Consider the following 16080-nt stretch of genomic DNA (forward strand, 5'->3'; position numbering starts at 1 on the left):
TCTGATCTAATTACATTCCAGAGAAATTGGGAAGATACTGATTTTCCCCCCTCTCCTACTGATTTACAGCAGAGTATATAGTTCAATCGGTGTTCAGTTAGCTAGGTATATATTTAAGTTGATCTGAACTTTAGTTGCAGGCTTTTATGATGTCTGAGTCAGAGAAGTCCATAGTAAATATAAATGAGGAGCAATTAATCTTGTTTATTAAAAGCCATTTGTTTGGACACGGTGCACCCTGATGCTCTTTTTTGCTCGTTTATTTTCTGTCTCACGAGTGATAAGTTAAATGTTGGGCTCAATTAAAGTTGCAGCATCACATTCAATAGAAAGTGAATCCTCTTTACGCCTTGTATTTAAGATTGATATGAAGTTTTGAAATAACTATTTTTTTAAAGTTTGTAACTAGTTCATCAAAAAGTGTGTAAGCACTGTGTCCAAACAGGCGTTCCTACACAGTAACTGGCTTGGGTTATTGTGTCAGGGTTGTAGGAAATTTGCCTTATATCTGTTGTGCTTTGGCTTTTTTTTTTAATGCTACTATTGCTCTAGTTCGTATATGATGCTGCCAGAGATGATTACCCACCACTTCCTAAACATTCACAGCAATGATAGCCCTGGAACAGGGACAGATTGGCTTCCAAATTGTACAGTTCCCCCTCAACCCCCACCCCCAGTCTGCTAGAATTACGGAAAGAAAAAAAATCTAAAATCTTAGTGAATAACGTTGGGGTACCTTGGTCAGCACTCCTCACTTTGCTGAAGACTTTTCTCTATTTCATTTTTTTTTTTTAGTTACTTTATCTTGAAATACCCCCGCCCCCAAATTACTAAATAGCTGAGGTAAGGTGTCTCCTTTCATTTACTTATCCATAACTGCGGTGCAGCTTTTGCTGTACAGTAACATCACCCAGACGAGCTTTGCTGCTCTTTAGGTAACTGATCTGCCATGCACTGCTGGACCTGGAGTGAGTGGCAAGATTCAGAAGTAGATCAAGTGCTGCTCTTAGCTGCTGCTTGCAGATGGCTCTCTCAATGGAAGCACCAGATTAGGTGATAAAGTCTCCTTCCCTGCAGCACTGGGTGGGGGGCTGGGGAAGGGATCCAGTTTCTCCTCCTCTTTCTCCCTCCACCCCTCTTTTTTTTTTCCTCCCAAGTTCTCGGTTCACTATCCCCCCTTCAATCCAAAGGAGCCTCCCGATTGGGCGCTTGGCCTGGCTCACGTCATTCAGACTGTGACGTGTAGTCTTCCTGTTTCCTTCAGCTGTGTCTTAAAGTAAATCTTGTTGTGGTGCGGAGCCCTCAGCTGAGCAAGGCTGCTCTGCTGCCTGCAGAAATAATAGACAATTACAGCCAGGGAGAGGAGTGCGGCGCAAACGAGCTCTTCCCTCCCCCCTCCTCTCTCTCTCTCTCTCTCTCTCTCTCTCGCACTCACACACACACTCTCTCTATCTCTCTCTCCCCTGCATACTCACCCATTCTCTTTCTCACACACTCACTCACCCTCCCTTGTCCAATTATAATATTCATCATCAGCAGGCTATCAGGCTCTCTCTCTCTGTTTTCCTCTCTCTTCCCACCGGCACAAAAAAAAAATAGACTCACTTCCATCGCTTTTGCACTGAGTAAGTATTTCCCCCTCTTCACCTCCTTCCTCTTTAAAAAAAAAAAATCTTTTCCTCCAGCACTTGCATGGGCTATTTAAATGATACCAAATAATCCCCAGCAAAATACCAGTCACCAGTGTCAAGCGTGTGCTGCTTTTTCCGGGAGGTGGGGGGCGATTGCGATGACTTGGTTATAGAATAATAACAGTAATCCAATAACTAAAGCAGTAGCGATTTGTTACCCCGAAGCTTCAGGGGAACCATCACTCTAGCCTGCCCAGTCCGAAAGAGTAAGTGACCTGGTTGTTCTGAGGTGAGATTGTTTGTCTCTTCTCTGCTTGTCTCCGTTTCTGCCACCTTTTGTTGACTCTCCTCATTTTATTTTATTTTGGTGTGTGGTTGGAGGGCACTTTGCTGGGGATGGAAAATGCGGGGAGTATTTTACTTCTTTTTGTTGTTCCGAGCTTCCCCTTCTTCCCTCTTCCCATCCCCCCTTTTTAAACTCCTAGTCTGCTCCTATGAGCCTCCTCTTTGTCTTGTTTATTATAGCTGCCTTTCTTTTTGTCTGTTCCAATTTGCTTGTCATTTGCATGTCTCTACTTCTCCTTTTTTTTAACCCTCGCCGGGCAGGGGCTTTTTCATTGTTATTACTTTTCATTCCAAAGGGTGGAACGATCTGAGAATCGTGGAAATGTACAGAAAATGTGATCGAGCGAGCGCGTGAGAATAGATCAGACGCAAGTTTAGGGATAAGGTTATTAGCAATCCGTAGTGAGGTTAGGGATGCGGGCACTTTTCTTGGAAAGGGGATTTTTTTTTCATGTTGGTGGAGATGTGTGTGAGGTTTTTTTTTTAATCTGATGACTGACCAAAACCACTTTGTCATGTGTGTGAATTGAGTGAAAATGCATGAGGAATCGATTCTTTCCGAATGGGTCTGTACTAGCCCTTGTAGAAGGGAGAATGGGAGAGAGGTGTGCTTTAAGTTTAGCTAAGTCTTGAAAGGGGGGGGGGGGCGTTTGAAGAGTAGATCTTAAAATGTGAAGCCTTGTTTGGACAGTGCGTTTAATCGCTAGGTGTGGATTGTATGTACAGTTTGGGCACAAACTCAGTGTGGGAAGCGTTTGTCTCTAAGAAGCGGAGCATAAATGGGCTCCCTGCTCAGACGGCGTTTGCTGGAGTGGGTCTTTGTAAGTTAAGAGAAAGTTAGAGTCGGTAGGGAGCGTGCAGGCTAGAATCGAGGGGAGACTGTCCGAGGCAGAATTGCACGGCAGGTGGGGATGTGGGGACTGGAAATCTTGGCAGGAGGAGCAGAAAGGCGTCCGTGCACGTTTCCCGGCTGCAAAGCAGCCGTCGAGCACCAGTTTGCTCGAGAACTCTGCCTGTGAGGCAGTTCTGGCAGGTCCGATGGGCTCTTAAAAGCAGACGGTAGCCCCCTTCTTTCTTCTCCACAACTAATGAAAGGTACCGAGAGCCGCATCGAAATGCGCATGGGCAGTGCCAGACAGGTGTGTTATGTCAAGAAAGACAGGTGCAAGTCTCTCTCGCTCACTGCAGATCCTCAGCCCAACGACTGTTACTGCGAGCTTTATGAATTTATGATGCATTGTTAGCCAGGACTGTCTGCTTCAGTGGCTAAAACCTGGGGGGGGGGGATATGTTTGGTTTAAAGCTTGCCCTGGGAAATCTTTAGGGCCCTGGAGAATATTGATAAAGAGTACAGAGCAGGTTGTTTAAGTCTCTTTCAGAAGATGCACAGACCACATCTAAGTGGTTACTTTTGAAAGTTGGTAGGCTAACTTCATGCGTCTTGTCAGCCTTACTTCTGCCTTCCATTTTCCTTGTGTTTGATTTCTATCGTGTAGGCAGAGAGATCTTGGGTAATGTATTTAGGCTTTAAAAAATCCAAAGATGTCTGCCTCTAAAATGGCCAGAAATCACACCTGAGACCAGAATTAACCTGTCTGAGTTCTACATGCTATGCATATCTTCTCCATTTCAAGAAAGAATAGGTAGGGACGCTCAGATTAATAACTCAATAAAGCAGGATCCGTTGGTCATATAAACTGTACATGGTAGTGGGCAATGTTTGCAGGCCAGAGAATCCTTTGAATATTGAGTACAAGTTGGGGGAAGTATACTAAGTTTGATACAGATTCTGAATGCGTACAATGGGCATTTTGTATTTCTTGCTATGAACAGTGTATTTCCAATGTATTAGGTTATGTAGAGCATGTGATTATGTGTGTGTACTTTCCCACAAACACTGTATACACATACACATTTACTACCCTATAAGAGAAGAGCTAATATTGCCTAATAGGTCAACGGAGGGTTTTAGAAATACAGCAATTTAACTATTAGATGTAAAAACTTGGAAGGTTTGTTACTTCTGTTATCCTGACAGATCTGACAGTATGTAAATGAATTACAGTAAGGTAGATTTCTTACATGTAAATTTGTATGTGGCACATGTCCTTTAGGTCTTATCCTTGCAGGGTTTTTTTTTATAATCTGTCACCAAGCATATAAAGTTTTACTGCCATTGACACCATTTCAGGGTTTATTTCATGTGCTTTTCTTCCAAAGCTTACCTCTAATAGCTAAAATATTTATAAATACTCAAAAGTAGACACTTGAGTGCTAACAGGTTACTGAGTTGAACTACAATAAAAAGGCACAATGTATATACTTTTGTTACCCATTCCTTATTAAATTATGCTGCAAATCATGTAACATTCTATGAATGATGCTATCTGTATATAACTTTTCTATAGGTCAAAAGCTAAGGAGGCCTTTTAATGTACATTCTGATTTTTTATGCTCAGTTAGTAAATTAAATAATCATAGACACAATCAGATTTGAAAGAGATGCCTTATTTGTGTTTAGTTGCAGAATTAAAGAATATTACAAGTTATATTCCTTAAATCAGGATTTAGTCTATCCCTAAGTACACTGTAGTGACTATTTGATTCAAACATTCTGATTTAACAGCATAATGTAATTTTGAAAAGACATCTAGGCTAGCCTGAGTTGAGTTTACAGGAGGAATCTTGTCAATCTTACAGCTTGGTAAATGTATGGATTCCATGTGGACTTAAAAAAATTATTTAACTGCTCATGAAGAACATAAAACTGGTTTGTAAGGAGAACAGTAGTCATATTTTTGTACCACGGGTAGGCTTGTTGTCTCTTTCTCAGTTGGAGAAACTGTTTATCTAAACAAGGCAACCTGCAGATACATGACCACAGGGTATGTTTCTCCTCAAAACAGTGAAGGCCTGAACCAGTAAGATGTTGAGTACTACCTGAGCTGTGTCAAGTAACCTCAATTCCCAGGACAGTCAATGGGAGTTGAGGATGCTCAGTACTTCACAGGAGTTGCCGTGGATGGGCTGGATTGGGTCCTATATGTCCATGTTCTTAAAGGGGGATTGTATTTCTGTTTTGAGATAAAGACTAGCTCAGGTAGGTCCAAAGTTAATTAGTTGAAATTTTTTACTTTTTGGTGTGGAGGAATAAAGGAGCTATTAGTGCACCTAGAGTTGTTAATTATTTCTATTCTGTTTAAAATTCCTCCATAACAGCATCTCAGCTAAAGGAGATAGAATTCTTGACAACGAGGGTCACCCTATTTGAAAATGTCCATGAAAACTGTTCCAAAAATTAGTAGAAAACCACGATTGCTAAGGAACAATTATTAATTTTACACAAAATAATTTGTCACTTTGTACTTCTCAGTAGTGCAGTGGAGTGATTTTTAGCACCAAAACAGATTCATGATCTAGAAATGTAATGTGTTCTTCAGATGTATCTATCTTTTTGTTGGGGGAAAAGGGGGCGGGGTGAATACGACTATCTGAAATCGCTTTCATCTAATGTGCCCTGGCTTATTCTGCCAAAATCTTGTCCAGTATAACTCTTTCATTTTAAAGTTTTGAATATTCCTATTATCAAGAACATGTTAAATTTCTTTAGTTGCATTACCATAATAAGCAGAGAACAAACTTGCAGACACCTGAGCAAAGATGGTTGTTGGCTGATAAAAAGACAGAATGAACAATTTTCAGCTTTGCAGGATGATGTTCCCCTGGAATTCCTCAGTGCATATACCTCATATTCAGAGCTTTGGTACTGTTTTTCCAGTTGGTTATTTCGTATCAATTGAGTACCAAAGGCTTTACTTGTCAGTACAGATTCCTTCACAGCTATTCAACTTTAAATAAGCTTGTCATACTTACTAAACTTTATAGAGAAGTTTTCCTGGATTAAACTAGAATAGGTATCTAGTATCCAATATATAATCTAGAATATTTATTATATCTAAAAGGAATGATCAAACTAGATATTGCATAAATCTATTTCTTTCTAACAACTACAGCCAAATACCTGACGACATATCCCATTCTACAGACATCTGTATTAATAGATTTTAGGACAATGAATCCTTGAGATGTCTAGAAAGAAGCTGTTTGCAAATTTATGTTATATTGGTTTGTACCTCATCATGTAAATGGATATTGATTATATACATGTCTTGTGGATGTTAGATTTCTCAGAAATTGACCATTATTACAGATCTATTCTTAAACTTCTTGTAATGAGATTTTTTTAAAGGTAGGTAGAATAATATAAGCTACTCTATCAGATGGATTCAGAGAGGTGCTGAGCACCTTATTTCACATTGAAGTCCATGGAAACTGAGAATGTTTGCTATCTTGCAGGAGGCAGTCGGCACCTGACAGGATCAGGCCCCTACATGGAATTATCTAAGTGTTTAGGGTTGATATAATGAACAATACACTTGGCAAAGAGGAAATGTCAAAAATGGCTTGTAATACAAAGTAAACTTTAACGATTTGAAATTAAAGAATTGAAAAATTGTCTTTCCTTTTAAAAAAATACATTAAAAAATGGCTTATAGTAGGTGATTCTCTAAATATATATTCCTGAATGGGTGTACACAGACACAACCATGTATGTAGGAAATATAGTGCTGATGAAATATACAGATAAAGTAGGAATATTTTTTCTTTCCAGTATTAAAGTCTTCCTATAATATCTGTGTCATATGTGCATTGGATTTTGCATTCTGCTGTCCATTGTGTTCTATTTTCCTCTGGATATGAACTCATTTTGGCCCCCTTAAGGCAATGATATGAGCCGATATAATTCAATGGCTAAAGTAGAAGTATTTCTCATTATTTAGACTGAGAATAGTGCACATCTTAAGACAGAAACCCCGTAGGCTTTACTGAATACCAGGAGCAACCCAGAAATATTTACTGCACAGGTGAGAGAAGCACCCTCAACCTCTAATAAGAATGGGAGAGAAAAAGGGTGCCACATTCCAGAGCACCTCCAATACGTTAAGGGAAAACTGATTTCCCTCATGGTGGTAGAAGTGAGCTGGTGAGCAGTTGTTAAGGAATCGTTTGTGGGAGAGGAAAATGGAAGCTCAAGAGGAAGGATGCATAGCGATGACCCTAGGACCTGTTTCAGCCAACGTATTTCCTGAGTCACTGCCTCAAGGATACAGCAGGCCCTCTTTGTGTACGTCCTTGGTTGGGATTGGGCAAGAGAGACGGAAGTTCTGTTCAGATGCCCAGAATCCGCTAGGAAGTGCATAAAACACAAAACTTGACATTAGATTTTGGTATGAGTCTGGGAACGTATTGCTGGATTTTAATCAAGCATAGTTTCACTATACAGCAAAGGAAGGAAAAGCACATGGTACAGTTTTTTTTTTCTCTTGGTAATGATTGTTTTGAAGCTAAAATGCCCGTGGGATATTTTACATACAGAGGCAAAAGCTCTTAACATTTCCTTACTGCTATTTCATGTAGCTTGCAAACTCATATACTTTGAAGAGGAATGTAAACATTCTCCCTGTTTCTTATTGGGCCAATATTCTCTTCTGGTGTAGATGAATGCCACCGGGTGACTTGAGTGGAGTCATCCATTCTCACCAGCAGAGAATTTGGCTTTTCATGTATGAAAATCATCTTTCAACTCCAGTCTAACTGTCAATAAGAAGGCCTGGGATGTTAGGTCCTGTTCCTGTCCTTGTTGCAGTTAATGGGCATTTTGCCATTGACTTTGATGGAAGCATGATGGTATCCTTCATAAATGCCCTTCCAGTCAGGACCTGATTCTGCCATGCTCACTTGCATCAAATAGTATCTTGCTATCTGAGTAATGCCATTGATTCCAGTGGAATTACTTGCAGAAGAAGACACTACTCAGCATGAGTAAGGGTTCAGAATTGGGACCACAGTGATTTGCCATGTGACTTTTTTGTTTTTTAATTCCATAACCTAGTTTGCTTCATGCACTTTTTATATTAACAACAATTTCTGCACAGAGTGCTGGCAGCAATGATTGGGTCTAGATTTCCAGTCCGAATTCAGGGAATTTTTCTTTTTAATTTTCCCCTCCTGGATACAAGGAGTCAGTAAGATAAACAAGCATCATGTTCCTTTCGGAACAGTCTTTGATACAGAAGCTCTGAAAATTCTTTTAGCACATCCAAAATACATGGGCGAAGACGATAGAATGAACATAGCATTTTTAAATACTTTTTTTTCCAATCTAAGCACTGCCTACTATCTTGATTTTTACAGATTATTTCATGCTGAAATTATGCCTATTTGCATGGATAGTCATTCTTTAAAACTAGCCACAGATGCAGTCCTAGGGAGCACGTAGATGTTTTTACAGGTGAACCGAAAGAGATGGGAGCAATTCCAAAAAGTCTGCATGCTGCCTTTGGCAATACACCCTGTTATTGTGAAGATTGTGCACTGTTAAGCAAATGTGAAGTTTAATGTTAGATAAACACAGCATGAAAAATATTTTAATGCTATTTAGTATAGTGTTAAATTTTAAGAAACAGGAAGAAACATTGCACTTCATGTGCAATGTGCATTTAGCATAACTAGTTAATAAGTCACAAATTATGTCAAGAACCTTTTATAAAATGCAAGGAAGTGTTATCTTTTTATACTGTGTTCCTGGGAAACAATGAGAGTTCATATAAAGAGAAGGTATCTTCCTTTCTCATGCAGTTGATTGATGTTATATTCTTTCATCTTTCCATATTTTTTCTCTTCTGTTTTTGCATGTCACAGGAAATAAGATTTTGTGTATCCAAAATGTAACATATAAGAATGACTTCATTGGGCATTTGAGATATTATTTTTGGAGTCTGTTCTAAAACAGAGCTGTAACACTGAAAAATGCCTTGATTTTGCTTATGCAAACAATGTAATGCGCTATATCATAGCTTATGAAATGTGAACATTTTGTGCTTTAGCACTGGGATTTACTTTTGAGAATATAAGTTACCAAAAAGGGCAGAGTATTTGGAGAATTTAAAACACCACAATGGCAATTCAGTGGCATCTGCTAGGTTATATTAACGATATTCAGTATTGTTGCTTTCTCTTTTTAAATATATATATTCTAATCCTGACCATTAAAAAAAAATCTTAATGCATTTTGATTCACTGAATAAATGCTGCCTTAATAATTTAAGAGAGTTTTTGCAACATAAGTATTAAATGTGTGTATGTTTTCTATGCTTCTCTCACTCATGCATACGTCACCCATTGTGAAATTAAGTAAAAGTTGTTATTTTGACCTTCGGATGTTTATTTATCAGTTCTTTTCTTTTAGTCTTAGAAAATACAATTACAGTTTTTACATTGCAATTGATATTTTTTTTAATCCAAATTTTATACAGCTTCTTGGTTTAACAATAAATCTTAAATAAGGACTACTTTCATCTTCTTTTGTAACATGTATCTCAATGCCCTAAATTTAATCAATTGGTTGTCAGAGGCTGTGTTCTTCTAATCTACTGTTTCTTCTGAAGATAAACAGTATCATTTTAGGCATTTGTGCAAGAGAATCATATTACTGGTGCTTAAGCAGTTTTTGCTTTTTTAAATCTTAATCCATCTTAAACCAGTGGAGCAGAAATATTTAAAAATGTTTCATTTCAAGCAGAGTGCATAATACATTGCAATAATTGTAATGTGCCATAAATCCCAGAGCCTATGCATTTTGCATTTTATTCAGGATTGAGGTCAGGAAATTTGGAGAAATTTAAAGAAAATGATTCATCAGTCCTTTTGTTCTGTTGGCCAGGGTCCCAGGATTCTTGAGCTGAGCCCAGCTGACAAGCTTTTGAAGATGGCACAATAACAGTCCAGTGATGCCTGACCATGACAGCACAGCCCTCTTAAGCAGGCAAACCAAGAGAAGAAGAGTTGATATTGGAGTGAAAAGGACGATAGGGACAGCATCTGCATTTTTTGCAAAGGCAAGAGCAACATTTTTTAGTGCCATGAATCCCCAAGGTTCAGAGCAGGATGTTGAGTATTCAGTGGTGCAGCATGCAGATGGGGAAAAGTCAAATGTACTCCGCAAGCTGCTGAAGAGGGCGAACTCATATGAAGATGCCATGATGCCTTTTCCAGGAGCAACCATAATTTCCCAGCTGTTGAAAAATAACATGAACAAAAATGGTGGCACAGAGCCCAGTTTCCAAGCCAGCGGTCTCTCTAGTACAGGCTCAGAAGTACATCAGGAGGATGTATGCAGCAACTCTTCAAGAGACAGCCCCCAAGAGTGTCTTTCCCCTTTTGGCAGGCCTGCTATGAGCCAGTTTGATATGGATCGGTTATGTGATGAGCACCTGAGAGCTAAGCGCGCCCGGGTTGAGAATATAATTCGGGGTATGAGCCATTCCCCAAGTGTGGCATTAAGGGGCAATGAAAATGAAAGAGAGATGGCTCCACAGTCTGTAAGTCCCCGAGAAAGCTACAGAGAAAACAAACGCAAGCAAAAGCTGCCTCAACAGCAGCAACAGAGTTTCCAGCAGCTGGTTTCAGCTCGAAAAGAACAGAAGCGAGAGGAGCGCAGACAGCTGAAACAGCAGCTGGAGGACATGCAGAAACAGCTGCGCCAGCTGCAGGAAAAGTTCTACCAAATCTATGACAGCACTGATTCCGAAAATGATGAAGATGGTAACCTGTCTGAAGACAGCATGCGTTCAGAAATCATGGATGCTAGAGCAAGGGATTCTGTTGGCAGGTCAGATAATGAAATGTGTGAGTTAGACCCAGGGCAGTTCATTGATCGTGCAAGAGCCCTGATCAGGGAACAAGAAATAGCTGAAAATAAGCCTAAAAGAGAAGGTCCTAAGGAAAAAGAACACAGGCCAAACTCTTTCCATCCAGAAGGCAAACATTTGGCTGAGACCTTGAAACAGGAACTGAACACTGCCATGTCACAAGTTGTGGACACAGTGGTTAAAGTTTTCTCATCCAAGCCCTCTCGCCAGCTTCCTCAGGTCTTTCCACCTCTTCAAATCCCTCAAGCAAGATTTGCAGTTAATGGGGAAAACCACAACTTCCATACCACAAACCAGCGCCTGCAGTGCTTCGGTGATGTCATCATTCCAAACCCACTAGATACATTCAGCAATGTGCAGATGCCTAATTCCACAGACCAAACAGAAGCACTGCCCCTCGTAGTTCGCAAAAACTCATCTGACCAATCTGCATCAGCCCCACCGCCTGGTGGCCATCACGCTTCTCTGCATCAATCTCCACTCTCAACTACCACGGGCTTCACCACATCTTCTTTCCGCCATCCCTTTCCACTTCCTCTCATGGCATACCCATTTCAGAATCCCTTAGGTGCTCCATCTGCCTCCTTTCCAGGGAAAGATAGAGCCTCCCCAGAATCCTTAGACTTAACTAGGGAGACCACGAGTCTGAGGACCAAGATGTCGTCGCACCATATGAACCACCATCCTTGTTCACCAGCACACCCTCCCAGCACAGCTGAAGGTCTCTCTTTGTCTCTCATAAAGTCTGAGTGTGGTGACCTACAAGATATGTCTGAAATCTCACCTTACTCGGGAAGTGCAATATCCTTTTCTAAAAAGAATATAATCGGTTGCAATACCAGGCCCAATCTGTGTAAGTTTGCTTTCCTCTTTTGTTGGGTAACTTAAGACAAACTTCACTGCATGCATAATTGTATGCAATACTTTCATACAGAGTATTTCTGGTAATAGGACATCATAAGATGGAGTAGCCAAGGACTTGTAAGAGTAGTGATTAAATAAAGTATCAGGTAATGAACAGTGCTGCTTCAGCCAAAATGTTCTGCTCTTTTCCTATATCACCTGCCTGGCCTGTTTTCAGTGAGAACTTTAAACAGATTCCTTCCTCTCCCCCCGTAAAACATTTGCTTCAATTATAACAGAAAGTAAGAGAGGTTTCAGGGCCCAGCTGTGTGGAACATTTCCTCCTGTCGGTGAGCTCTTCCTCACCCAGCTAGTCCCACTGCAGTAAATAGCAATGCTTGCATGAGTAAGTGCTCACAAATGTAAGGGCTCCACAACTGGGCCCTTTATTACGGGGGAAAATGGGACGTCTTATCCAGCAGTGTCTCCCTGCTGAAAACACTTAACCTTCCAAATGATTTTTTTCTCCCTTTTAAAGCCAAAGTAAGCCCGACCCATTTTAACAGTGTCGTTCCCGACTCTCACAAAGAACAAATGGTTGGTTGTAAATCTTCAGATCGGCTCTCAAGTGAGTAAACAAACAAAACACAAAAGATACAGGTACTGATGTATTCAAGCTGCATCAACTTCTTTCCCCTACCCAGAGGTCTGTTCCTCAACCCTTGTGCAGCTGCCTGCTATGCATGATTAACCTCTGTTCAGCCGTACACAGAAATCTTTTGTCCTAACATACACAAAGCAAATTATTTTGGAAAGCTAGAGAGCACTGTTAGATATAAAACTTTAGCTGTATTACATTTACAGGACATCCTCCTCCCCCACCTCCTTTTTTTTTGTTTTTGTTTTTTGTTTAAATAACTTTTTAGCTCTGGATCAGGCTTTTGAAAAATATAGCTCTGCTTATATTTAGACATATCCAGCTATTTCCATATTAATTTTCTGTAAACTAGTCCTTTTGGGAATTTTTTTTGAGCAATTACATTCCTTCCCCTCTTACCCTCCTCCCTGTTCTCCTAATGTGTGTTCTGGTATGGTCAGAAGATTTTATTTATTTTTTTAAATGACTAAATGTGGATAAAATGTGATATTTGCCCAATGCTAAATTGAGGACTTTCAATGAAGGATACAATTATATTTTATACTTACAATAAGACCTCTCCAGAAGGCAATCACACGAGTATAGAGTCTTAGCTATAGTTAATTTCCTTTCCAAGTTGATGAAGGCAATCATAACTGAATGACCATATCCATCCTTGAGTAATAATAGTGCTGTTGATAAAGTTATCCTTTTTCCAATAATAGCAGTGGAGGAAGGTGCCAGGTATATGCTTGTATCTTTGAGTATCTTTTTGTGGTTAATAATTTTGAAGGATTAGATTAATTGTAAACATCTTTTTTTTTAAAAAAAGGGCAAGAGTGCCTCAGCAAATTAATTGCAGGGATTCAAGGCCTGATCCTGCAAATTCTTATTCATGTGAGTAGTCCTCACTTATGTGAATGGTCCAATTTGACTTAAAAGGACTATTGATATGAGTCAGGGTGTGTTGGTTCAGGCCCAAAGAACCCTTCACCTGTAGGTCACTGGTTCAAAACCAGCCTGGGTTGGTGTTATCAATTTTTTTTGCCATCTAATGACTATTTGCTGGCCTACATGGAATGTGTTGCTGATCTCAGTCCAGGTCCTAGAGGGCAAGTGTTCACATTTTGAAAGCACCACAAATGGAAACTATATTGGCAGTCATAGGGTACGTCTACACTGGAATACAAGACCTGTGACACAGCCGCAGCTGGCCCAGGCTGGGCTGCGGATGTAGACATCTGGGCTTGGGCTGGAGCCTGGGCTCTGGGACTCTTCTCGCCCCATGGGCCCCCAGAGCTTGAGCTTAAGCCTGAATGTCTGCATTGCAATTTTACAGCCCTGCAGACAGAGCCACATGAGCTGACTGAGGCCTGCCACAGATGTTTAAATATTGCATAGACAAACCTTTAAAGACCAAATCATGAACGGGAATGGAGACTGAAGTAGTCTCTCATCCTGCAGAGGTGATCTCTTCAAGTCAGGGTTCATACCCATTGTTGGGGGGGTGAGGGAAACGTGCACTGTCATTGTCCATTCAGTATCCTCTGTGTGAATTAAAAATGTATTTCAGTGTAAGGCTAGTATCTTCCATAAACACTAAAAATTACTAATTCAGATTAAAAAACCCTTCCTTCCTTCAAATTCTGCTTTCTGATGCACTCAGAGCAGCTTATATTGAAGTAAACAGGAGCCCCAGTTGTGCAGCTGTGGCCAAAATTCAGTAGCTATGTAATTGCCGACTAAACAACATGGTGGCATATTACTTGTTTTCAGTAAAAGTAGCTTTCTTTTCCTCCTGGAAAGAAGAATGAAAAACCTTTCACTTCTTCAAAGAGGGATTGAAAAGGAAAAAACATTCTGTGTGTATAAGTTGTTAGTCTTTCCTTTGGCTATAACTCTGTATGACCCACTCTGTTTATTATTCTAGTGCAACTCAGTATTTTTGGAACTTGTGCTGTTTCTGTTGCCCTGTTTGGTTTCTGTCTTCCCCTCTTTCTGCTACAGCGTTCACCCACTCCCCCACATTATATTCCTCTCTTTCACTGGCAGTCATTATCACAGCATGTTTCTTCTGATGGAGAAGGTGTGCAGGCAGCCTCCTCTAGACCCAGTGCCACTTTGAAGGTTAGTCAGTGGGGAAACTGAGTATTAATGTGGGTGCCGCTTTCCCTTCTCCCTCATGCACCTTATTCCCTTGACACACTAACTCGCCCAGTTAGTCACTATTGCAGCCTGGATACAAATATATTTGAAAAGCTTCTAGATTCTCAAATACCCATTACACAGAAGTGTGCAGACCTATATAAAACTCTATTGTGATATTTTTCTAGCAACTGCCCACTTGTCCATGCAGCCTATAGTTTATTCTAGGCAAAGGCATATGGGAGAGAGTGTGGAGGTTAGTTTGTACTAGACTTTGTTTTGGCCCCTTTATTTCAATGTGCATATATAAAGAATATGTTTCTTAAGAGAGGCAGTTTTCTTCCTTCACAATGTAAAACAACATCTGTTTCTCTGGACAATACAGCCAGGATAAGAACATAAGATCAGCAGATACAGCCAAGTTCGGGTTTTAGTAGCAGGCTGAAATCCTGAACCAGTCCCTCTTATTGCTTTTTTTTTTTTCCCCCCAAACCTATATTTGTAAAATGCACCTGATCGTTACCAGGCTTGTTGAATTGTGCGAGGAAATGGTTAATGTTTGCGTATTCTGCTAAACAAGATAAGATGCACCTGCACGGTGAGTTCATATCTTGGTCATGAATGTATTCTGTATCTTTGCAAACTAATCTGTTTAATCAAATATTAAGTTTTATTCAAATGCTAAAAGAAACAGACAGCCAATTGTTTTTCTGCATGATCATCCTTGTCATGCACCCTCTTTGCATCTCAAGAAAAATAGCCTTGTTCAGCCCCAAAATATTTGCATATATCAAACTGAAGCACAACAGTAGGTTTTTTTGTGCCGTTAAGACATCTGCACAGGTGGAGATGTTCAGCATTTTTTCCACCAAAAGAAGATTTTAATAATGTTAGTGAAACTTTTTTAAAATCCTTAATTTTTAAATAGAATTCCAATCCAACTGGGACAAGTTTCTCAGTCCAATATGTGAAAGCTACAGTTAGTGAATTGCCACATTTTGAAATGAGGATTTACTATATCTGACTAGAATTAAACTAATTAAACTTTTAAAAAGTGAGCAAATGTATAGCAAGCTGGATAACTCTGTGCTGTTGATAAAACCTGGGAAATGCCAGGATACTTTCAGTCCAGCTTCTTCTTTCAAGGTTCTTTAAGATGTGTAGAAATATTCTTAGTAATTGAGAGGTATCTGAAAAAAACAACCATTGTGTAATTTAAGCAGCAACTTGGCCTTACAATTACAGATATTTTACCTAAAATGGCAGATTTCTGCTCCTTTCTCCTCATCCAATACCAATATATGGTACAAAAGCCTAATAGGACATTTTCAGGAATTTGAAGCGAAAGTGAGAGGAACAGAAGATTATCGTCACATAAAAATATCTTAGTAGAAAAGAGTAGTTACTCAGGTGGATTAAGCCCATTTGCTTTTTGGCACAAATCAGGTGCAAGAGTCTACATGTAGTGTAAGTTAAAACACACAGCGAGTGTACATACGTTTCCTTCCCTCACCCCCACTTCCTATTTCTTACATTTGCCTTTTAGCTGCTGTTGTTTTAGGTAAGGCTATATTGTACGTTGTAAATACACAACACTCAGACTCAGGTTGTTTGAACACTGCTTTACGCTCAGCTGCAGTGCACTGTTTCTCTGATCTTTTATGTTCCTGAGCAGATGTCTTTCATTAATTTATGGATTTATCATTTC

General features: G+C 39.9%; 1 protein-coding gene across 1 annotated transcript in view; it reads left to right on the forward strand.

Annotated features, from left to right (window-relative positions):
• The first annotated feature begins 1325 nt into the window (after positions 1-1325).
• The window catches only part of PROX1 (prospero homeobox 1), a 53920-nt gene continuing 39165 nt past the window's right edge, over positions 1326-16080 (forward strand). The window contains exons 1-2 of the mRNA XM_030557522.1: positions 1326-1625; positions 9760-11548. Of these exons, the coding sequence (XP_030413382.1) occupies positions 9827-11548 (1722 nt within the window). The 5' untranslated portion in view covers positions 1326-1625; positions 9760-9826. The remainder of the gene's footprint in view (positions 1626-9759; positions 11549-16080) is intronic.

This window comes from Gopherus evgoodei, chromosome 3 (assembly GCF_007399415.2).
Source record: "Gopherus evgoodei ecotype Sinaloan lineage chromosome 3, rGopEvg1_v1.p, whole genome shotgun sequence".
Taxonomy (NCBI): Eukaryota; Metazoa; Chordata; order Testudines; family Testudinidae; genus Gopherus; species Gopherus evgoodei.